The sequence below is a fragment of the Emys orbicularis genome, chromosome 19 (assembly GCF_028017835.1).
Source record: "Emys orbicularis isolate rEmyOrb1 chromosome 19, rEmyOrb1.hap1, whole genome shotgun sequence".
NCBI classification, from domain to species: domain Eukaryota; kingdom Metazoa; phylum Chordata; order Testudines; family Emydidae; genus Emys; species Emys orbicularis.
Genome location: NC_088701.1, coordinates 1,973,326 through 1,996,778, shown reverse-complemented (window position 1 = coordinate 1,996,778; position 23,453 = coordinate 1,973,326). Strand labels below are relative to the sequence as shown.

Here is a 23,453-nt window from a genome sequence, read left to right as displayed (position 1 = left end):
AAATCTGTGACACTTCTCGAATGTAGGCGACCCTTTTCCCCAGTAGGCGCTGGTTGTGGCACGGAGTCCGGTCAGTAGTGCAAACATCCCTTTAGATTTGTGAAAGATTTGATGGCAGGTGGAGACACCCCCCACAAAAAACAAAATAGAAAGAGGGGATGAAGGATGAAATTAACTCAGCAAACATCAAGAAAATAAATAAATCATATTTTACATACAGGAAACAGCTCCAACCAAACATATACAAACACACACAGGCCATTGTGTGTGGCAATAGATACTATATATAAGCTGTACACGGCTATTTACACCCTTCAAAATAAGAAAGAAGTTTAATCTGTCACAGCTTCAGGCCAGAAGGGGCGCGTTCTTTGCGTTGGTCGGTAGCCTTGTTCCCTGGCCCGAGGGAACGGGAGTGCTACACCAAGGCGGGAGAGTTGTCCCTTTGTGATCTTTAACCTTTAGATCTCGTAACATTACGGCGGCCTCCCTGCACTTTTATCATTAAAACTCATCCGTGCAGAATCCCCCGCCGCAGACAACGGGGAAGGGACCAACTCAGATCAGAAAGGCCACATTGAAGCCCTGATCCTGTGAACGTTTGTGAGCAAAGTCGCTCCAATGCAGGACCGGGCTATCAGTCCATATACGCGCATAGGGACTGCATGGGTCGAAAAAAGCTCCATTGCTCATGAAGGCTTAGACGACTTTTCGTTCTGGGTATTTTTGGTAGGGTGCAGAATTGAGCTGACTCAAGTCCTGCACATTTTTGTTTGTTTGTTTTTTTAAATAAAAAGGCAGTTCCAGGGGTGGGGCTGTAAAAAGGATTCAGACAAAGCAGAAGGGAGGGGAAATGGGGGGGGGGGGGCGCGCAGCCGGCTTAGACGTTACCAAGACTCAAAGTGCTAAGGCATGTGGCAACCGTTAACGGTAAGAAGAGTCAGGCCACGCTCGCATGGCGTACGTTCCCTACTGCCCCGGCCAGCACAAGCGGTTCCTCTCTGCCCTCCCAGCCAGACACAGAGGCTAATGCAACGACACCTCTTTGAACCCGACCTGGATTTCTTCCTTGCGGCCCCCGCCAACCCTGCAGCGCAAGAGGGAGGGAGGGAAAAAACAAAAGACCGTGCAAAAATAATACACAACCCCCCTGAAAAGAACCCAAAAAAGTGCAAGGCGGGTGGGGGAGACGTTCCAGCATTTGAACCCGGCGATGACAATCGGCACCCACCGGCCCATCTCCGAGGAACCGTCCTGTTCAGCATGAGCCATGCCAGCGTCACTGACCGAGAGAAGCACCTGGGTTGTGCCATATCTGCCCGGGGGCAGGGGGAGGGTCTGAAGACTTATCCTGCTTGGGAAAGGGAGATGGTACATTGTGTGTGTCGGGGTGGGGGGCAGGATTCCAGATCTAAGCAAACATCCATTCCCCAGAGGGGGGCGCACGCAGGCAGACACGGAGTACAGATGTGATGGCAGCACCGATTTGGTTTTTAAGTCCCTGATACAGATCTGGCTCCATCCTTCCTCCCTGCCGTTAGTCCTTTAGTGACATCGACCAGCTGTAGGCGTGGGGGGACTCCCAGCTTACATCCGGAGAAGTTGTGTTTCTTTCCACCCGCCCGATTTCTTTTCTCCTTCACACGCAAGAAAAATTCTCCTCCTGTCCCAGATCAAACGGAAGAAAACCAGCAGGTACGTCCCCGGGGGGAAAATCGACGGCATCGGATACAAAAAGTATTAAATATATAAAACATAAAAAACCCAAGAGTCAAACCACATGCGTCTCCTCCCCCGAGCGCCAAGCAACCAGTGTGTTGGGGGAGAAGCAGCGCAGGCTCATCAAGTTACTCAGGAAGTGGTGCGGCACTGCGGGCGGGTTGGACGGTCGTTAAAGAATCAAAAAGTCCGGGGGAAGAGAGGTGGCGCGTCCCTCCCTCCCGTGAAACGAGCAGCAAAGTCTGGCAGGAGGCACCTCCCAGGTTCACGCAACGTCGTCTTCCAAGCTGACGATCTGTCTCTGTTAAGGAAACACATTTCAGCCGTTACCAAAGGTTTCTCCTTCGGACAAGCTACAGGGCAGGGATCCAGCTATGCCTCAGAAACCAAACAAAGCCGCTGCTTCAGACTTCAGGGTTTGTCCCTATTGGGTGAAGCTCTAACTAGCCAGGGTGTATCGGCCATTGGGAAATAGGATGCAGGAACTTCTGCTTCAGAAATTGCTTGTGCTAAAGGAGAACTCCCCTTAGCTGCTGGCAGTATAGGGGCTAGGACACAGTTAAGCTACTCCGATTCCAATTGGGTAGGGGGCAGTGTATTCCCAGGCATCCTGAGAAGGTGTGAAATATTATCGGTGACACGAGCAGTGACTTTGCCAAAGCCCCAAGCTGGGTGGGGAAAAAAACCACCCAAAACTTTTGACAAAGCAGATTCAGCGACCCCGCAAATATGGCTCAAATACAGGAGTCAATTTCCCTGCATCTTTTGAAGCAGCCAACTTTAGCACGTCCCACATGAAATGTTTGGGTTTGAAACAGCTTTTTGTCTAAGCAATTCCTTTCAGAACCAAGACAGCGGACAAAAAACCCAGAAACTTATTTTTTGTGTTTTCAGAGTTGCTGACAAACCAAACCCAGTTTTTGGCCCAGCTCTGCTCAGACGTTCCTGGCTGCCAGCCCTGCATACAGGCCACGCCTGCGGCTCTTGGAAGACAGACAGGGGACATACTTGGACCATGGGCTCCTTGCCACCTGCCTCTCCACGGGGACTGCAGACCTCCCGGCTCGCATCCTGGGTTTTGCAGCTGGATTTTGGAGGCGAGCGAGAGAGAGAGAGGCAGGGAGCCGGCTTACCGATGGGTACGTGTATCCGTCCTGGCTCCGACAGATGTGAACCTCGTCCTCCGTCGTTTTCTGATAGACGGGGTTGTCGAAGTTGATGCTGTTGATGTTCTTGAGGCGCCAGTTCTTCCACACCAGGAACGCACCGAAGGCGATTAAGCTAATGAGCACTGGGGGGGGGGAGGAGGGGGGTTAGAAAGACATTGTAACTGCCGGAATTAAAACACAAGACCTGAGAAGTTCTATTCAACCCCCGCGAGGCAATGGTACAGTCCAGATCGATTCACCACGGACGACGATGCTGGATGTGAAATCCCCATGGAGCACAGAGGTCAGAGCGAATCGCCAATGGGAGGGAAGGAAGGCTCAGGGGTAACGGAGGTCTCTCTCTCTGGTACTTAGACCCTGCTGATGGGGACTACGAGTGCCTCACAATGTGTTCATCTCCACAGCAGCGCTGCTATTCCCCATTGCACCGATGGGGAAACTGAGGCAGGCGCCCACCCCAGGGATCCCCAACGCATTCCTAGGAGAAATTCCTTCCCGACTCCAGACCAGGGCAAGCCGCTGAACCCGATGGCCATGGCCAGACGCCTCAGCAGCCAGGATCCAAGCCCCCGGCGATTTCGTTTGCAGAGAAAGGAGGCTGCTCAGGGCAGCCAGCGTCTTAGGAACAGGAACTTACCCAGTGGCAAGACAACGGAAAGCGCAGTGGGGCCGCTGTGCTTGTCCTGGTTGGTCTCAGCAGCAACATCGTTGCGAGCTGGAAGAGGGGAGAAGCCAGTTAGCATGCAGCAGAGGATGGGGCTGGTGGAAAGTATGGCTTGTCTATCCCAGGAGCTGTACAGAAATCCCACTGGTCACAGCATCGGACAGAGCGACTGGTTGACTCCCAGCTCTTCTGCCGCTGCTTGTATCAGACTCCTTTTACAGGTGGGGAAACTGAGGCACAGAAGCCCAGTGACCTCAGGCAAGTTGGTGCCTAGGCAGGATTAGAACCCAGGAGTCCCAACTCCCATTCTCCCCTGGCGTCTACTCGCGAGACTACACTCCTCTCCCAGAACCAAAAATAGAAGACAGGTGTCCCGACACCAAGAACACCCAGCTCTAACCATTAGACCACGCTGCCCTCCCCGAGTTGGGAGCATAGCCCAGGAGTCAGGACTCCCAGCCCCCTCTGCTCTAACCGCTAGACAGCATTTCTGTACAAGGGAGGATGTTGGGGGTTGGGGGCGCGAATAGAAAGGCATTCTTACCCTGCTGGGAGAGAGTGACCATCTCTGATGTGGTGAGGTCAGGGCCGTCCCTGGCATGCGTGTTCGGCACCCCAGCCGTGGCAGCCGGTGGTCTTGCTGTCTGCTTCAGCGCGCTGGTCGTGGTGAGCAGCCGGGCCAGAGGCGTGGTGCTGGGGGCGGCGGGGACTTCCGGATCTGGGAGGGGAATTTAATGCTTAGCGGAGGTTTCTCTGCCCCTTTTACTGGCAGCCTCGGGAGGTCAAGTGACTTTCCCTGTGTGATGCTGGGTGTCAACCACCACACTGAGAATAGGACCCAGGTGTCCTGGCTCCCCACTCCCTTGCTCTAACCACCAGGGAATACTCTCGCCCTCTCCAACAGGACCGGGCCGTCTACAGAAAGCTTGGCACAGATGCAGCGGGACTTGCCATCGAGCTGGCACCTGGCCCCCCAAGCGTTGGCCGATTCCCCCACGTACCTTTGGTGCAGCTCCTCATGTCCACAGCGAGGTGCAGGGCATCGGGGCAGGCACAGGTGTACTTGGGCGAGTGGCGTGTGATCTGGGGGGCCGGGAGGCACAGGTACTCGCAGCCGCCGTTCGGGAGAGGGTGGTTCTCGCACCAGTTGATGCCTGGGAGGGCACAGAGAGTACAGGCCTGAGCACCGAAAGCGACGGGGTGGGGCTGCGGAGACGGACGGAGGGATTCTGCAAGGAGATCCCAACGCGGGGGCAGAGAGTCACGCAGCCCACACGCCCCAGTTCGACCGGATGAGCGCCTGCCGTACCTGCTGGCTGCCGCAGGTTGTGATACAGGACGATATCTTCCGGGGAAAACAAGTCTTCCGCCACCAGGGTGACGTTGGCGCCGGTCAGGCGGTTGGCGCTGAAGATGGCTTCATTGAGGATATCCGTCCAGAACACTTTATCCTGAAGTGGGATTCAAGATGGAGAATCAAAAAGACGCCCCCCTCGTTCGCCACTGGCTCCTCCCGACACCCACCCACCGAAAAAACCCAACAGCATGTGCCAGTGACACGAGCAAATATTGGAAGAGGCAGCAAACGCCTGGCCGCTGACTCCAGAGCACGTTGCATCACTAAGCTCTGCACGGTGCAAGGTCCAGGCCGTCCCCGACCGTCCTCCTCTAAGTGGGCTAGTCGACCCGACGGACTGAATCAGGGGTTGAAGAGAGGCTAGAGATTTAGCGACGTCCCCATTCGGACCAGCCCCTACGCACAAAGCACTTCAGCTGTAAGCTCCTGGGACTGGCTTTTCCATTGCGTCTACACAGCCCCCAGCAGAACGGGGCGGTGCCAGACCGGATTGGAGCCTGTACTGCAATGTCACCCACCAACACAGTCTCAGTGTAGCTACCGCAGGCGCCGGGACAGGCAGAGGCTTAACTCGGAGGTGAACGTTTTCCAAGAGCGACTAGCAATGCCTGCGGGTCCTACTTGAGATCCCTTAAAGTGGCTGGGTTTTCAGGGGGCAGGTTCTCAGTGCTTGCTGGGGGGGCAGGGGAAAAAGCCAGGCCTCTTTCGAGGGGTCAAGTCAGGCAGTCACAAAGAGGCACCCGTGTCACTAGCTGCGTTTGAAAGTGGGGAGACTCCAGGGGCAGGTACTTGGATTTTGTGCCCGGGACGTTGAAGTTTCCACCGTGGATTTCGCGAGGCTGATCCAGACAGAGGAGCTTCGACCCAAGACTCACCTCAAAGACGGTGACGGCGAAAGGGTGAGCCAGTCTCTCCTGGTCCTCGAGGACGGTTTTCCTGCTGCCCCCGTTGACGCCCACGCTGGAGATGGAGTGCAGCTTGGAGTCCACCCAGTAGAGGCGCTGGTTTACCAGATCTGAAAGAGACCCGGGCACGGTGAAGGCTCCAGGACAGCAGAGATCTCGCAGGGAGCTGGAGCACTCAGCTAAGAGGCCTTCTAAACAAGTCAGACTCCCCATTCAGCCAAGCCACGGAGAATCCAGCCACGTGAAAGGAACACGTTACGCTCCAGTCTGTGCGAATGTTCCCGTAGCTTTGGGGAGCGAAGAGCTGCCAAAGACCCAGCAGCACTCCTCGTACGCGTGCCTGAAACCTCTGCGTGGCCGAGAGGTCAAAGGAACCCGATCGATGACGGGACACGTCATCGATCGATTCAGGAGCCTCGCTTCAGACAATGTCTGGCCTTAGGAAGTTCTATATTTAGGTGCCTAAGTAAGTGGACTGGACTGATTTTCAGAAGCTCCCAAGAAACTCACTCCCTGAGGAGCTGAGTTTTGGGCTCCCAGATTTGAAAACTTGGCCAATATACTCCCCTCTGTGTGGGTTACTGCCCCCCGCAAAGCTCGTTACACTGGAAAGAGCTTTAAGCATCTTATTGATACCCTAGCCCTGATGGTGGTTCTCCGACCCATAGAAACGTTGGGCTGAAAGGGGTCACTGCATCCCAGTGCCCAGGCCAGTGAAACCACACTGGTCAAACTCCCTTTGGTTTCTGATCGGTTTCCACCTGCGTTCTCCTCCCCAGGCGCTCCTCAAGGGAATGTTCCTTCAGTTCTGTGCGCGCCCTTCTGGCGGGGAACAGTGGGACCCACAGACACACACACACACACACCCCCCCGCCCACATACCTAGAGTTATTCCATTGGGCCATTCGATGCCGTCTGTCACCAGCGGGAAGCTGTCCACGCCATTCAGCCCGCTCTTGGCAATCTTGGCAGAAGTCCCCCAGTCCGTCCAGTACATGAAGCTGCCAGGAGGGAGGCACAAGGAGATTAGAAAGCACCGCTCACCGGGGACCCGCTAAGCTAGCGCGACACGGGGGAGACAGCTCCGAGTCTGGACATGGAGTTCAAGCCCATCTCCTGCCAGGGCATCAGACGTCTCATCTGTCTGCGTTGCTGAGGGAACTGCCGCTTCCCCTCCTCCCGTTACACACGAGACGGCTTTAAAGCTACGTACCCGTGGCTGGGGTCCACCACAATGGCACGTGGCTTGGAGCCGGGCTCCTCGATCAGGGTCTTCCTCTTGGCGCCCTCCCTGTCGGCCACGGAGACGGTGCCCAGCGCCGAGTCCGTCCAGTAGATGTTCCCGTGGACCCAGTCGACGGCGATGCCGTCGGGGGCTCGGAGGCCGGTGCTGATCACAGTGGTGTGGTGGGTAGAGTTGTCAGCCTGGTCTAGCCGGGTGCTGCGGGGGAGAGGAGACAGGTTAGAGCCAGGGGCTCGGCCCCAGCGGCACTGGAGGAGCGGTACCAAGCACGTCCTTGCAGCGGGGCCGCGGCTGAGCAGAGACAACGGGCCAGCCGGTGCAGCGCCAACGAACTCCACGGAACTGCGTCGGGTCAAGGGCAAACTCTGGCACTGGTGAGAAGACACCAGACCAACAGTCCTGAAGACAGACGGCCTCTAGGCGCAGGACAAGGACAGCTTAGGGAGCAGCGGGGCCAGGTTTCCCCCAGCCTGTCCCAGCATGCATCACCCCTCCCAGCCTAGGGAGGAGACCTCACAGGCATCTCTGCTGGGGCTACCACGATGGGGCTCATGGTTTCACTATGTGGACCCCCCCTCCACTGGGAAACGTGATTAGCTTCTTCTCTGGAGGGTCTACCAGCTGGGGGTGGCTTTCACACCCTGCTGGGGCGGGTTCCCACGGCTCAGTGTGGCTTTGGGGCCCCACCCGTTGCTAGCAGAGCCAGGCTTTACCTGTAGATTTTCTTCTGAGACAGGTCAGACCAGTAGATTTTGCGCTCGGCAATTTCCAGGTCCAAAGCCACCACGTGTTTCAGGTGGGAGATGAGGCTGCCGTAGTCGCTGCGATCCAGCGTCATGCGCCGCACTTCGTTGCGGTTGGTGAAGAAGAGGTACGCGATGGTGCCTGGCAGGGCCGGGAAGGAAGAGAGGGGCCATGAGACAGGGCCAGCAGACAGTCATGCTAGCTTAGACCCGGGCAAGATGTGCCAGGTCCCTGTCATGAACGGGAAGAGGGAACCGCCAGGCAGAGCTGGAAGTTCACAGCAATAGACAGTCGAATACCAAGACACCTGCTGTCACCATGGCAACAACTGTGGCCACAGCCCCCATCCCACAGGGTGCTTTCCGCCTGACACCGCCAGGCACTGGGAAATAGCCAGTCGGTTTCTCATTAACCACTCAGTTTTCTTAAGCAAACATCCTTCTCTCAGATTCCGCGAGCGTCACCTGATCTTAAGGCAGGGAAGTGTCTTAAAAGCAGGGACTGCCGAGAGACAGACCTGGGATGGGCACCGGGCAGTCCTGAACCAGCCTGGCTTCACGGAGGGACTAGGACCCAGAGGCTGCAATGCCCTGGGAAGCAAACCCCAGTTTTCCAAGAACACGGCAGTGTTTTTTAAAAGCCCAGCCCGGCCCAAAGACACAGGAGTGTAGGTCACAAGAGGCGTCCCCAAGAACCAGGAGTTGCTGACTTACCGATGGCTTTGCAGGTTTTGGTAGTGAGGTCAAGCTGGTAACCTTCGTTACATTCACACTTGTAACTTCCCTCCAGGTTCACGCAGATCTGGCTACACGTATCGGGGTTCAGACACTCGTCAATATCTGCAAACCCCAAGAGGAAGCCGTTAAAAACCCCTCGAAACGCAAGAGACAGGATGCCCCAGCAGGGATTTTAAATAGAGAAATAAAGTTATTTCTTTTTTAACTCCCGGGAGGCAGAGAGCCGCATGCGTTTGCTGTGTCTCAATCCCAGGGGAGCATTTCAGTCTGAGATACTCAAAAGGGGTCTTGCCAAGGTAGACTGGGCAGTGGGCTTCAGAAAGGGAGCTACATCTACCACCGTAATAAAAACCGGCTCGCCCCGATTTCAGGGCTAGGGATGGCGGCCAGAGCCAGAGGTCGCCTTACTCATCAGCAGGGCACTGTCAGCTGCTCTACACGGAGCGAAGCCACCTGCACGGCAAGGGGGGACTGGCCGTCACACGCCTGTTGCCACCCAACAGACGTGCCTTTGCGCGGAACGTGGCTAGATCAGGATGGAGTAGGACCGCCACTGGCCGGCCGCGGGGCCATTGGGAGCGGTCACTGGACTCCGAGCATGCTGCTTAAAAGCAGACATTACCCCTCAAAGCCGCAGAAATCTCCCCCATGGCCAGCGAGAGGCAATTCAAAAGACTGGCCCGGACTGGTCCCCACAGCTGGCAGTGGATTTTAAAGCCATATACAGCAGTTGGCGGGAGCTTGACGGAGGGTGGGGAGAACCTACCTTCACATTTCTTCTGGCCAACCAGCTGGTAGCCCTCAGGACACAGGCACTCGTAGCCAAGCTTGAGATCTTTGCATATGTGGGAGCAGCCGCCTTTGTCGGCCAGGCACTCATTTGTATCTGGAAGGAGACCGACTCGGCGTGAGCTGAAGAGCTTTGCTCAGCATCGTCACCTAGCCCGCCCATCCCTCCAAGGCCATCGTGGCACCGCGCTGGCCCCAAGCAGAGGCACTGACCGCCCCCTTCTCGAAACCCACCCGAGAGTCTGTAGGATCCAGCATTTCAACAGCAAAGGCGAGAGCGCCAAATTGCAAGAAACTTGGGATCCCAGCTGTGCTCCCCGGAACGGGCGATGCCCTCCTCTGGCCCAACGCGAGACAGAACAAACTCTTACCGCACTCCTTGATGGGCTCGTCGGACCAGTCCCTGCAATCCCGCTGCCGGTTGCACACTTTGTCCAGAGCGATGCACTCCCCAGAGCGGCACTTAAACTTGTCAGGCCCTTCGCAGGCAGTCACTGGAAGGAAGAAGATTCTCTTGAGTTTCATACTGGGCTTCTCTTGCAAGAGAGACGAGCCCAGGATGGCTGCTAGAGCTGGAGAGGCCTGCCAGCGGACTCCAGCAGTGCAGAGAAAGGCCAGGGCTGGGGTGTTCACTCTTCCCTCTCCTCGGGCTAAGAGCTCAGCACAGCAGCTCACTCCACATGGAAGTCCCACAGTTTTGCTAATCGATCATTGTCCTGGACCTGGCTGGGGACTTTGGGAAGTGCTGGGTTCCGATTGTCCTGACATTTTATTGACTGCTTGGGAAGTGTTTTACTTGCCCTCAAAGTCTTTGTTTTAAATGGGTAAGTCAAATAAATCCGGAGCCGAAATCCAACCCCATTGAGCCACTTTGGCACAGGAAACCAGCGCGAAAGCGCAGAGATCTTCCTAGTGGAGGATCCCCTTCCTGCCATGTAGAATAAAGCCCCTTTACATCACTCTGGCAATGGAGGGGCCTTAAAATGGTCACAGGGTTTATGCTCCTGGGGTAATTGACTGAGAATGGGAACCGTTAACTAACACTAGGGACATTAACAATGTTCCTGGTAGGCAGGCTGCTACATTTCTGCCTCTAGCCTGCCTCGTGCATAACAAACAGCCTGACCCTGCCGTGCCAGCCAGCTGCAAGGGACAGGGACAGAGTCAGTCTCTCTCTCTCTCTCTCTCTCTCGTCGGCACACGTGTACACCCAGCCCCGCAACCCCCCCCCCCCCCCCCGACAGTGACCAATCACACAGGCACGCACACCCAGCGCCCCCTCCCATCTCTGAGGCTGCTCTGGGCACGCTGGAACAGACACGCTGCCAGGGAAAAGGTGCGGGTCCCCCGGCAGATATTTTTTGCCTTTTTCTGCCCCCGTTTTCCCTGCCAGCCTGGGAATCAAGCACCCTGTCTTGAGCCAGACACACCCATCTGCTCCAACACAGACCCAGGTCTGAACCATGTGCCCCAAAGCTGCAGACTTAACTGAAAGCCACTTAAGAAGTGTTCCTGTCTTTAACACTCAGATGCCCAATTCCCAATGGGGTCCAAACCCCAAATAAATCCATTTTGCCCTCTATAAAGTGTATACAGGGTAAACTCAAATTGTTCACCCTCTATAACACTGATGGAGATATGCACAGCTGTTTGCCCCCCCCCAGGTATTAATACATACTCTGGGTTAATAAGTGATTTTATTAAATACAGAAAGTAGGATTAAAATGGTTCCAAATAGTAACAGACAGAAAAGTGAATTACCAAGCAAAATAAAACAAAAACACGCAAGTCTAAGCCTAGTACAGTAATAAAACTGAATACAGATAAAATCTCACCCTCAGAGATGTTTCAAGAAGTTTCTTTCACAGACTAGACACCTTCCTAGTCTGGGCACAATCCTTTCCCCTGGTCCAGCCTTTGTTCCAGCTCAGGTGGTAGCTAGGGGATTTCTCATGACTGCAGCCCCCTTTGTTCTGTTCCACCCACTTATTTCTCTTTTGCATAAGGTGGGAATCCTTTGTCCCTCTCTGGGTCCCACCCCCTTCTTCTCAATTGAAAAGCACCAGGTTAAAGATGGATTCCAGTTCAGGTGACATGATCACATGTCACTGTAAGACTTCATTACCCACTTGCCAGCACACACGTATACAGGAAGACTTACAAGTAAAACACACCCATCTACAGTCAATTGTCCTGGTTAACGGGAGCCATCAAGATTCCAAACCACCATTAATGGCCCTCACTTTGCATAATTACAATAGGCTCTGAGTTATATTTCTAGTTTCAGATACACGAGTGGTACATTTAGACAAATAGGATGATCACACTCAGTAGATTATAAGCTTTGTAATGATACCTTACAAGAGACCTTTTGCATGAAGCATATTCCAGTTGCATCATAGTCACACTCCTCAGCATACTGTCATAAAATCACAGAGTGCAGCGTCCCATAGGCACTGCTTGTGACTGCAGAAGCTTGTTCAGCTAGAGATTCTGGCCAGAACGGGAACTATTGGTCTCAGAACAGCTTGGAGAGCAGTGGTGACCCAGCTCAAGCCGACAAGAGGCGGCCCTGGGCTTGTCGAACGCCAGGTCAAGCGGGTCTCTCGGCCGGGCCCACCCCGCGCCACTCACCGTTCTCACAGCCGACCTCGTCGCTCAGGTCTTTGCAGTCGTACTCCTGGTCGCACTGCCGGCTGCCGTGCACGCAGGCCCCGTCACTGCACTGAAACTCGTCCGGGCGGCACGTGGGCTTCGCTGAGGGGACGGAGAGGAAGGCAGAGATTTGGGGACCCAGCCGCAAAGGCAGCCGGCGCGGGGTTTCCCGCTGCCCGGGGAAAGCCAAGGCGGGTTTCTACCCCGCTCGTTCGAGGGGTTTTATTTAAATCCGACCCCAAAGAGCACATGGCGTCTCTGGGCTGGAGCCGGCCCCGGTAGGAGCCCGCGCCAGCTGAACAAGGGGTCGCGTGCCAGGAGGCAGGTGGGCGATGTGACTATCAGATCAGCCACTCCCAATTCATCCCCTGAGCAGGGTCAGCCCAGGAGACGGCCAGGCAGGGACGGGGTCACTAGCCTCGGTTTGCCAGAAGCTGGGAGTGGATCACACGATAATGGCCCTGTTCTGTTCATTCCCCCTGGGGCACCTGGCATTGGCCACTGTCAGTAGACAGGGCACTGGGCTGGATGCACCTGTGGTCTGCCCTAGTCTGGCCGTTCTTACGGCAAGGCCAGGTTTCCCCGCCCCCACCATGCTTCAGCCAACACGCGCCCACACCAGATCAGTGTCCGGGGTGGTCCCAGGCCTCGCCTGAGGCACTACAGCCAGTTGGGAGGGGGGAGACTGGGCCAGCAGGAAGGGAACAGGCATCAGGCCTTCCCCGTGCGGCTAGGAATCGGCAGCTCCCGGGCCCCGCCCGCCGTACCACAGTTCTCCTCGTCCGAGCGATCCCGGCAGTCCAAGCCCCCGTCGCAGCGCCACTGCGCGTGGATGCACTCCCCGGAGCCGCAGTGGAACTCCAGCGGCGAGCAGGGCCCAGGGGCGGGGGCCGGCCGCCCACCGCAGTTCTGGGGCCACTCGTCGGAGCCGTCCGGGCAGTCGGGGTCGTCGTCGCAGGCCCACAGCTTGGGGATGCAGAGGGAGCTGTTGCACTGGAACATTTCCGGGTTGCAGGTCGGGGCGGGGCAGTCGGCCTCGTCGCTCCCGTCCTCGCAGTCGTGGTCCTCATCGCAGACGAAGGCCAAGGAGAGGCACTGCCCGTTGCGGCACTGGAACTGGTCGTCCATGCAGCGCTTCGGGGCTGGAGGGGGGGCAAGGCGGGGGGGTGATCAGCGGCCCACGCGGGGGGGGCTGGAGAGAGGGGCAAGGCGTGTGGGGGGGTGATCGGCGGCCCACACCGGGGGCGGGGCTGGAGAGAGGGGCAAGGCAAGGCGGGGGGGTGGGGTGGGAAATGAGTGGCCCATGCCGGGGGGGCTGGAGAGGGAGACTTGGCCCCTGTAACAGCCTGGGTGGCTGTTCCCAGAGCGAGCTCAGCTCCGTCTACGCGTGCAGCGGTCACACCTCTGACTGCAGCCTAGGCACCAGCCCTGGTTGACGTGCAGTGAGGTGCCCGAGGTCACAACAGAGCTGGGGATAGGACCCAGGAGGCCTGACTCCCAGTTCCCCATGCTCTAGCCACTAGCCCCCACTCCCCTCCCACAGTTGGGAGCAGACTCCCCCCGCCCCCCCAATCATGATTCCCAGTCTTCCCCTAGACCAAGCCAGTCCCTCCAGCACCAGAAACTCCCGCACGCCTGCTCGGACGCCAGGCCGTGCTCCATGGAAAGCCCGGCGTGCAGGACGTCCTCTTAGAGCCGTCGGCTTCAGGGGCCAGAACAGCCCCAGCTCCGACGCCGAGCGCCACGTACCGCAATCCCGCTCGTCGGCACCGTTCTCGCAGTCAGCCTTGGCGTCGCACCGCCAGGAGGCTGGGATGCACCGGTTAACGCGGCCCCCGCAGCCGAACTCCTCCGACTTGCACGTCACCGACTCTGGAGGAGACAACGACCAGGCACTGGGTGCAGGGGACACGGGGCTGGACGAGACCGTGAGGCCAGTCCCTGCTAGCACGGCCGGCCCTGGCATCTCACCCCAGCCGGCCCAGACCCTCCCTCCCTCTCCTTCCTGGCTGGCGTCGATCCCTGGCCAGTTGGTCCCCATTTCTTTTTGGGCCAACTTTGGCCTTTAACAGCTCTTCACCCTCCCCCGGGGGTCCCCCCCACCCCCTCTCACTAGGCAGAGCCAGCCAAGCGCCGCGTCTCCTCCCGCCAGATCGGCCCTCGATTCCCCGCTCGGCCACCCGGAGCAGCTACTTACTGCAGGTCTCCAGCCACTCGTCGGACTCGTCCTTGCACTCTGGGCTGCCGTCGCACACCCACTTGGAGGGGATGCACTCGCCGTCCTGGCACCGGAACTCGGTCTGGCCGCACTGCTCCTCTGCTGCCAAGGACACAAGAGACCACTGGGTTAGCCGCGGAGAGGAGAGCGAGACGGGCTGCCGGGAGCAGCAGCCGCTCGGGAACGTTCGATCAGGAACCAGGCTGCATTGCCGGAGACGGACTAGACCCGATAGGCCAAGTTCCAGCGAAGCCCGTAGTATCCCCCAGCTGCCTGTCTGCTGCAGCCGGAGAGAACGGGCCAGACCCTCAGCTCCACAGCAACTTAGCTCCGCTGGTGAAAATCAGCATAGACCCACTGATGCCAAGGGAGCCATCCTGATTCACACCAGCTGAGCATCCGGTCCCTAAACCCATCCGAGAGTGGGAGGGGCAAACCAAGCTCTCTCCGTATCTTTGGACGCAAGCCGTTATCCCAGCTCCGACCGGATCCCCACTTTCCATGGGGATGGGGTCCCCCACTTGAGCGCAGCCACATTTTAAAGATCTTCATGGTAGATGCAGGGAGTGAATTTGTGGCTTCAGTGGGCCCAGACTTCACCAGTGTCTTTTTACAGCACCGTGTCCCCGTATGGTGCTACAGAACCCACCCGGGCACTGAGCGCGGCTGTGAAGCATAACCCAGCAAATCCCGGTCTCCCCACACCGGCTGAGCACTACAGAATCGCTCCTCCAGCCTCGACCCCTTTCGCCAACGCAAGCAGACGCCTCGGGAACAGCATCGCTGGAGAGGAAAGGAAGTTAACTCTCCTCGCCATCCACAGGAGACAGGGAGCCGGTGTCCAACCAGTGCTAAGAAACACCGTCACCAGACTAGAGACCCCCACTTCTTCCTGTGTCTGCCGACTGGTTTATCAAACACCCACAAAATTCTTTTCTAAGCAGAAGCGTGTGTTGGGTCAGGGACGACAGCATCCATGAAGGGTCCGAGCCAGACCGAGGAGGGTCAGAAGTGCTATTGCACGGGATGAAAAGGATCCAGGGGCTGGAGGGGGAATTTCAGCGGATTGTTTAAATATTCTCTGCTTGGCTGTGAAAGCTACCAGAAGGAGCTGGGAGTTTTTGGTAGGAAAGCAGGGTACCTTTTCTGCTACAAAGTTCCCACGTCTTGGCTAGTGGCTACAAAGCACTCCGCGTGCTACCAGTCTAAAAGGGACCCAACGGGGCCATGCTCCGTGGTGCTGCAGGGGAACGGCAGCACGTGGAGAACACGGAGTTTAGGAGACAGAAGGCGCCTTGCTCTGGTGGGACAAAAGCTGGACTCGAGAACAGAACGGCTCAGCCCTGCCAACGCTTGCCATGGCTTGGGATATTTGACAGCCTTTGTGAAGACCCAGCTTCTGGAGTCTGGTGATTTACATTCCTTCCCCCCAAAATCAGCTTTAATTTAAAAGAGAAGCCATCTAGCCCCCTGGCTGCTGGGGGAATCTCAAACGTGTCAGCCATACCCAAGGTCCTTCTTTGGCCCCCAGCACCAGAACAGCTGAGCACCTGACCGTGTTTAATGTCTTTATCCTCACAAACACCCCTGGGACGCAGGGTAGGGCCATTATCCAGGTGGGAACAGAGGCCCAGAGACTGAGCCAAGGTCACACAGGGGGTCTGTGGCAGAGCCAGGATTTGAACCCAGAGCTAGTGCTCTAACTGCTGGACCACGCAGGTCCTACACCAAGAGACTCCACTTTTAAGATCTCATGATTTTATGGGGCCCAACACAGGATTGTGTGATCACAGAATCATAGAAGATCAGGGTTGGAAGGGACCTCAGGAGGTATCTAGTCCAACCCGCTGCTCAAAGCAGGACCAATCCCCAGACAGATTTTTGCCCCAGATCCCTAAATGGCCCCCTCAAGAACTGAACTCACAACCCTGGGTTTAGCAGGCCAATGCTCAAACCACTGAGCTATAGCTCAAGGGACAGGCCCGCTGCAGGCCGCAGAGAATTACACTGAACTACAATGATTCGTGGGCACTAGGCCGTTCTGCCCTGGCAGGCTCCCGCCCCCCCATGGACCAGCCCCAGGGGAAGCACCTGACTGGCATGTGACACGCCCGGTGAAACAGACACACGCACAGCTCAGGCATGAGCTGACTCACGGCGCACTGGGTTTCCTCCCGCGGCTGCTTGTACGGTTACTACAGCTTCCGCTCTGCTGCACGCCACTGAGTTTCAGCTGATTCACAAGACCTCACTTCACACACGCCCTTAGAACAGGGGAGTTGGTGTCACAGTCGTCACAGCGAGGAGGAGCCAGGATCACACCATCAGCGCCCGCCCGCCCGGGGCTCGGCCCAGCTATTCATCTGCCGAGATAAGCTCTCAAAGGGCAAGTACTTTTCCTGCCTGGCTCCACCGCCGCCTCCGTGTTTGCCAGCCATAGCCTTACGCAAACAAGACACCATCAGGGGACCGAGCCCTGGGGACATCTTTGGCACAAGATGGAAATCTATTCCCTGCCTTCACACGCACACCCGGTCGTGTCACCGGAGTTTAAATCCGGTGATCAGACGGCCTGAAGTAAAAACCACCCCACACCCCCAGCTGAATTTTGCAGCTGTTGGTCCATTTCTAGTATACACTATGTTACGGGTTTTATTGGATTGCACCAATAAGGAGGGATAATGGCAGACTGGAGCCTTTCTAGAAGTAAGTCTAGGATATAGCCGGCCCTGACCACAGCGCCCTTCCCAGGACCTGGAATGGTCACTGATTTGCAAATCGTGTGGCACTGAAACGGACGTGAGCCAGGGATTTTATCCAGCCTAGCTGGCTTATTTCACCTGGCATCAGAACAAGAGTGATCCGATAGTAAGGTACCCTGAGAGGCGCTCGGTAACGTTCTTCCTGTGAAGGAGGAGACACAAAATGGCAGCTGCGGCTCCGGCAGGAAGGCATTGAAAAGTGCAACCCACACACCACTTCTCCTCTCCTCTCAGGCACCACACGCCACCTGGGACTTCCCTTCCGTTTTTAACGGGGCTTTGCTGGATCGGACTTCACCCTTGGGAAGTTCACTGACACACAGCTCCAAAACCCTGCGTCTCTTGAGGGGAGCTGCAAAAACAGACACCACAAAGGCCTGGGCTACACCAAACAAGGAGGTCGGTTTAACTACGTCCAGCGGGGTGGGGAAAATCCACACCACTGAGCGCATCGTTACACTGACCCAAGTCCCCGTGGAGACAGCGCTAGGTTGACAGATGAATTCTTCCGTCCATCGAGCTACTGCCTCTTGGAGGGGGTCACCTGCGCTGGTGGGAGACTCTCTACTCTGCACACATGTTTTAAGGGTAGACAGTCCTCAGACAGGGTTGTTGCTACACAGACGTCAGCTGATGGGCAGAAGGATCCAACAAAACAAACGGCATCTGTATCCAGGGGAGCCAGATCCCAGCAACGTGACAGTCGCCTAATGCGGTCCAAAGTCTTGGACATCAACCTCTAGAACTGTCTACTTTAACCACACGCAGCCATGACAAATGCTAGACTCTCGGGGATCAGAGGCCGGGCTCCTGTCCTACGGCCAGAGGAACCGTCCAGCAGGAGCTCGCAGCTCTGTCTGTTACAAGGTCAGACACATCAAAGCGGCACTAGAGACATCCCTTGGTTTCACTTCACTTTGGAGACACCGCGGTTTCCCTATTCGATGCTGCCCGGGAACATACATGCACTCGCTTAGCTTTGGGGCTGCTCCCACAGCAGAGCTGAGCCCACCTTTCGGGCTTTTCAGGAGCAGGGCCCCGAGTACGTCCACTCACCTGGGGGGGAGCTTTTAGGGGCTCATAGCCAAGTGGAGCGTCACTTGCCGATTTCAACGTTTTCTGCCCCTCACATGCCGTAAGGGCAAGAACCGTACAGCTCGGCCACACCACGGTAACGCTGAGCCGACACAGAGCTTTAACGTGGGAAACTGGCAGAGCCCAAGCAAGGTTATGAAAAGGATTGTTGGGCACAATTTGCAACAGCGCTGCTCAATTTCCAGTCAAGGCAGCCTACTTCCCTTTAACCCATTAGCGCGAACCCAGCAAGAGATGGAGGCTGCTTGAAGGAATACTTCAGTCAACGCACTGCAAGAGAAAGCCACTCATTCGGCTTTGCCCAGGGAGGCCCCGTCCGCTATTGACTGCGGAAGAAGAGTAACCCTCCCGAGGTTTTCATCTCTTTGTACAGCGAGGGGTGCAGCCCGATCCCCAGCATTGGTGCTGGGGATTTACGTGCTGTACAACTAAACCACGCCACACCATTTTATTGCCGTGCCAACAGGAAACTGGAAAGCACTGGAGACGACATTTCGACCGCTGAGCCCCAGGAGAGGAGAGTCAGCTGACAAGACTCTCAGAACAGATTTTCTGAACCCAGCCTCGGGGCAGCCAGCATCCCATCGGCCCATGGTCAACTGACCCTGGGACTGGGTGGTTTGCAGATGGTATTTTGGAAGAGACGCTGCCACATTGGCCAGCACAGGCGCCCATCCGAGAAACCCTTTGAAATTTACATTAAAAAGTTTAAGCAACTCAAAAAACCCCCACCCCACTTCCTTTTCAAATCGACACCCTCAATTATCGTCCCTAAAAATCAAATTAAAAATTAATTTCTTGTTTCTAGGACTAGTCGAGAAAAATATACATGTCACCACTAGGCAAGAATTCCTTGTGCTCTCCACGCTCTCTGTGCAGACAGCAGATGCGTGTGGCAGGACAGTAAGCTCGGCAAACTTTGAATTCTTTTCACTGCAGAACTGTGATGTTCTATTTGCTCCAGTTGTAGATTTAGGGCTGGATTTTTTTTGGCAGCTCAAGTCACCCTTTCACGTGACAGCCGATTTCTAACCCACTTCCACGGCAGGTTCCACTTTGCTACAGACTGTTAGCAAGTCCTGGTTATAGAAGCCTGCAGCTACTCTCCATTTCAGCTGTCTCATGTCACAAGTTCAGGATAAAACATCACTCCAGCCCCTGCCTAGTTTGTAAGAATGCCTGGAATATAGTCAAATTCCTCAAATCGCTGGCAAAGCCAACTGCAAAGCTCCTTTGCCTGGCACAGGAGTCTGGAGCATCACCTCCTTGTAGCAACGGCATCGTGCCCTTGACAGCGCCTGGAAGGATGAATGAGTAACACTCACTCCAGAGGCTGTACTCGATCCAAAAAGCCATGTGCATTCATTAGTGGCATTTTGCTGTGGGTCGCACTGGAGCACGAGCAATTGAAACCCAGCGTGTCTCCATTCAGCCTTCAGAAGGAAGCGGAGAAGCAAGGGAACGGATCCAGAGGGCCTGGAATGCTTTCCTGGAATCACACTCCAGAAGACCAAGGGCACGAGGCAATTAGCACAGATGGCAGGAGTCCAGGGTGGGGGAAAGAGGGAAATCAGGAACAGCTCATAAGGCCGAAGCAAAGTAATTACAAAGTAACTGTGGAATTACGCTACAGAATTAGGACCAGATTTACAAAGGCACCGAGTTCGGTTGACAGTCAGTCAATGGGAGTTCGACACCTAGAGGAATTTACAAGAGAACCTGTCAGCATCTCTAGGTGCAGCCGTTTATCTAACTCTATACCCGCGCAGTTTGGCTCCAGGGGTGCCTGGAGAAGCAGCCTTTTGTGGAAACTCTCTCGCTACACAACAGGCAGGGAAATCTCACCTGAGCAATGAGTTTCCTGCCCTACATTCCCTACAGCTTACCGTGCCCTGGTGAAATCAGAGGCAAGGCTGGGTTTGTAGGGGAGTGACTCCGCCTGTCGCTCTAGTTAAATGAACGCTATAGCAACACCGGCAGCTAGTAAAGATCCAGGTGCTCCCCTACAGTCGCTTTAATTCCAGTACACCCCCAATGTACAGCAATGGTGGCTATCCAGATCCAGTGTTTGCACCCAAGGGGGGACTGTGGATTCAGCTAACTAGGATTTGGGGCTACAGAGATAACTGGGAGAGCATGGCCATGCTACAGCGACACCTGTGGCTGCTGAACATACAGGTAGATATTTCCCTACAGAGGCGTAACAACTATCTACAAATTCACACACAGCCGAGTTTCTTGGACAGAGCACAAGTGCCCATCCCCTGGCTGCAGAGAGCAGCGCCTGAGGAGAGGGCTGTGTAAAAACCTCCCATGCAGGAGTGGGCTCTTGGTTCAGGATCTCTCTTCACCCCAAAACCATGCAAATCTCCGGCCAGGAGCATTTAGAGATCTAGCAAACGCTTCCAAAGCACCAACGTGCAAACCACACTGCTAGACACTCAAGAATGCGGAATATGAAATTTTGCCAGCCACCCGACTTTGCCCCAAAATGGGGGTGAGGGTTGTCATAAAAAGACTGCAGTGAACCACCACTCAGGGTAAGCAAGGAAACGCCCATCTGACACTCAAAGCAACAGGCATTTGGGTGCAGACAAAGCCCTTCCCAACAGGTTCCCGTTCCTGCACACAGGTGCAGGATGCTACCAGGACGGAAAGGTTTAGCCCCTTGCACTGGTGTAAGCGAGGACACGACGCAGAGCGATGCAGGATCCTGGCTCAAAGCGCCGAGCACTCTGGGGATGACACGGAAACGCGCCGGCGTACCAGGAACAGGCCTGGAGGGGTCACATTTCAAAGCAGGGCCCCTTGGACACACAAGCCACAGGCTGCCTGACAAGGGGCTTTGGCCTCGGGGCCGTGGCCCTGAAGCTCGTTTATGGATTTTGAGAATCGGTGACTAAGGACAGCGCCGGGCTGCAGCTCCCCGGGGCCCTGCCGCAGTCAGGGTGACCACTCACCGCCCCCCCACCACCACGTCTGGCTTGGCCACAGACATGAGTGTGGGGATCAGCCGCAACCCCAAGTCAGCAAAGGGGCCGACGCCCCAGGTCCCCCTCCGCCTGGCTGGGGTGCAACTCTGGCCACGGGTGGTGTGTGGGGTGGGGGACACCTGCACCATGGGGCTCTGGGGGGAGGCAGCCCTGGGTTTAGGGGGGGGGAAATGGGATTGGGGGGTAGTACACAGTGGGGGCTCATGTGGGGAGGGGGTTTGATGCAGACGCTATGAGGGGGGGTCATTGAGAGAGACCCCGGGGAGTCAAGGGGTCATGTGGGGAGGGGGGCTCCTAGGCTGGGCAGCGCCCACCTCAGCTGCCATTGGCCAGAGGGGGAGGGGCCACCCCGGTGGCCAGTTGCAGCCACAGCCAATGAGCGAGGGGAGCGCCCAGCCCACGGCTCCTCCCCCTTCCCTTCCCGCCCATCCTGGTGGCCCCACCCCCCCCACGGTGCCAACCCCCCCACCCCCCCCATGTTCTCCAGTCCCCTCACCACCCTGACAGTGCCCCCCACTGTGTGAAACCCGTTACCCCCCTCAGAGCCCCCACACACCAGGCACCCCTCCCCTCAGAGCCCCCAGAACGCCACCACATGCCCCCCACCAAGCACCCCTCAGACCCCCCATGCACCCCCAGATCCCCTCCCAGCACCCCCCATTCGCCTCAGAGCCCCACCAGGGACCCTCCACCTTACACCCCCTCAGAGCCCCCCAAAACAGCCCCACCAAGCACCCCTCAGAGCCCCAGGCGAGATGCCCCCAGGCCAGCCAGGGGTCATCAGCTGCTCATTACCCCCCCCCAGCCCTTTCCCCTCCCTCCCCTCCTTGTCCTGCAGCCCTTCCCTTCGGGCCCAGATCCCCCACGGGCTTTGGGCTCCAACAGGGCCGCCCAGAGGATTCAGGGGGCCTGGGGCAAAGCAATTTCAGGGGCCCCTTCCATAAAAAAAAGTTGCAATACTATAGAATACTATATTCTCGTGGGGACCCAGGGCAAATTGCCCCACTTGCCCCCCCCCCTCCAGCGGCCCGGGCTCCTAATGCCCCTCGACGGGGCTTTGGGCTCCGGGGCCTCAGCCCCAACTCCCCAGTTCAACCCCCAGGCGCGTCCCCACTGCATCGGGCCCCTCCCGACCAAAGTTGATCAGTAACTCATTAGCGGGAGAGGGGGGAGGGGGGATTGACCCCTCCTTCTTCAGAGAGCCCCCCCAGCAAGATCTAGGGGTTGATCCGGCGCTCGGGTGTCAATCCGGAGTAAATCACTCGGTTCGAGTCCAGCCATGCGTGTAAACGGGATGAGAACACAAGCAACAGGTGGAGACAGATGGGCCCTGGATGTTTCCACCTGGGCTAAGGGGTGGCTAGGAAAGGGGGGGGGCTGAATCCAACTGCACCCCCCCACACACACACACAGAGGGGCTGAGCCCCCCTAGACTTCCCAGCCCCTCCCTGGCCAGGTGCGCCCCACGCCGCCCCAGAGAGTGAATGAGAAACAGACCAGGGAGGGAGCGGTTTGACAGTAACCCCCATAGGGCGCAATAAAGGGGGGTAGCAAAGCCCCCCACCCTGAGAAAGGCGGGGTCTCCCCCCATCTCACTGCAGCGATGCTAGGAAAGCAGAGAGGGGATTCCTGGCGGGGGGGGGGGGCTCCAAGCTGCACATCACACTGTGGAACCGCCCAGTCACCCCCTTTTTCCTCCCTCCCCAGCCCCTGGAGCAACAAGAACCCCTAGACCGAGCCAGACCCCCCCCAGCCAAGCGCCCCACGTGCTTCCCAGGGGCGCTGCCACCCCCACGCTGCAGCTGATCGGGGCCCTTTGGAGGGGCCCCCCCGGCCCACGCGGGCTCTAACCTGAGCTTGCAGCGGTTCCACGCAGGACGAGTAGCCCCAGCCCCAGCGCCAGCAGCGAGGCGGCGACCCCTGCCCGTCCCATGCTCGCTTCCCCCGGGGGCGCCTGTCCGTCTCGCGTGGGGTCCCAGGCAGCAGCCCGCCCTGGTGCGCTTTAATCCCGGTCTGATTGCAAACGCATGTGGGGCTGGAGTCATGGCCTTTCAATGAGCTGCGGAGGGGAGGGGTTTAAAGTGGGGTGATTTTCAAACCGCTCCACATCACAGGCGGGGGAGGAGCTGGGAACGCATGATGTGACATAGGCGGCTTAACCCTTTCCACACACCCCCCCCCCCCCACTCAGCCTGGCCTTGGGGCGTGTGCTGAGCGCCTCCCTCCCCGGCCACAAGAAACAAGGGTGGGGAGCCTGTGTTCCCCTGGCTGGGGCATTTACTAACAGAAGCCATGGTAATGGCCTGTCCTGATCTCCCCCGAACCAGCCCCCGGGTCTCAGCTAATCCCCCCCTAGCCCAATAGCTACAAATCAAGGAGTGAATTTGTAATGTTTGTGTCTTA

The 23,453-nt window shown here is 57.0% G+C and overlaps 1 protein-coding gene across 1 annotated transcript; it reads right to left on the bottom strand.

Annotated features, from left to right (window-relative positions):
• Nucleotides 1-1,394: 1,394 nt before the first annotated feature.
• On the bottom strand, nucleotides 1,395-22,983 carry LDLR (low density lipoprotein receptor). Its single transcript, XM_065419457.1, has 18 exons — nucleotides 22,902-22,983; nucleotides 14,180-14,302; nucleotides 13,732-13,854; nucleotides 12,750-13,124; nucleotides 11,962-12,084; nucleotides 9,699-9,821; nucleotides 9,305-9,424; nucleotides 8,515-8,640; nucleotides 7,771-7,942; nucleotides 7,028-7,255; nucleotides 6,697-6,815; nucleotides 5,785-5,924; nucleotides 4,862-5,003; nucleotides 4,554-4,706; nucleotides 4,097-4,270; nucleotides 3,526-3,603; nucleotides 2,853-3,010; nucleotides 1,395-2,020 (listed from the first exon to the last, which is right to left on the bottom strand). Exons 1-18 carry the CDS (start codon nucleotides 22,981-22,983, stop codon nucleotides 1,985-1,987), a joined length of 2,595 nt encoding a protein of 864 aa, XP_065275529.1. The 3' UTR covers nucleotides 1,395-1,984.
• Between the last annotated feature and the right edge of the window lie 470 nt (nucleotides 22,984-23,453).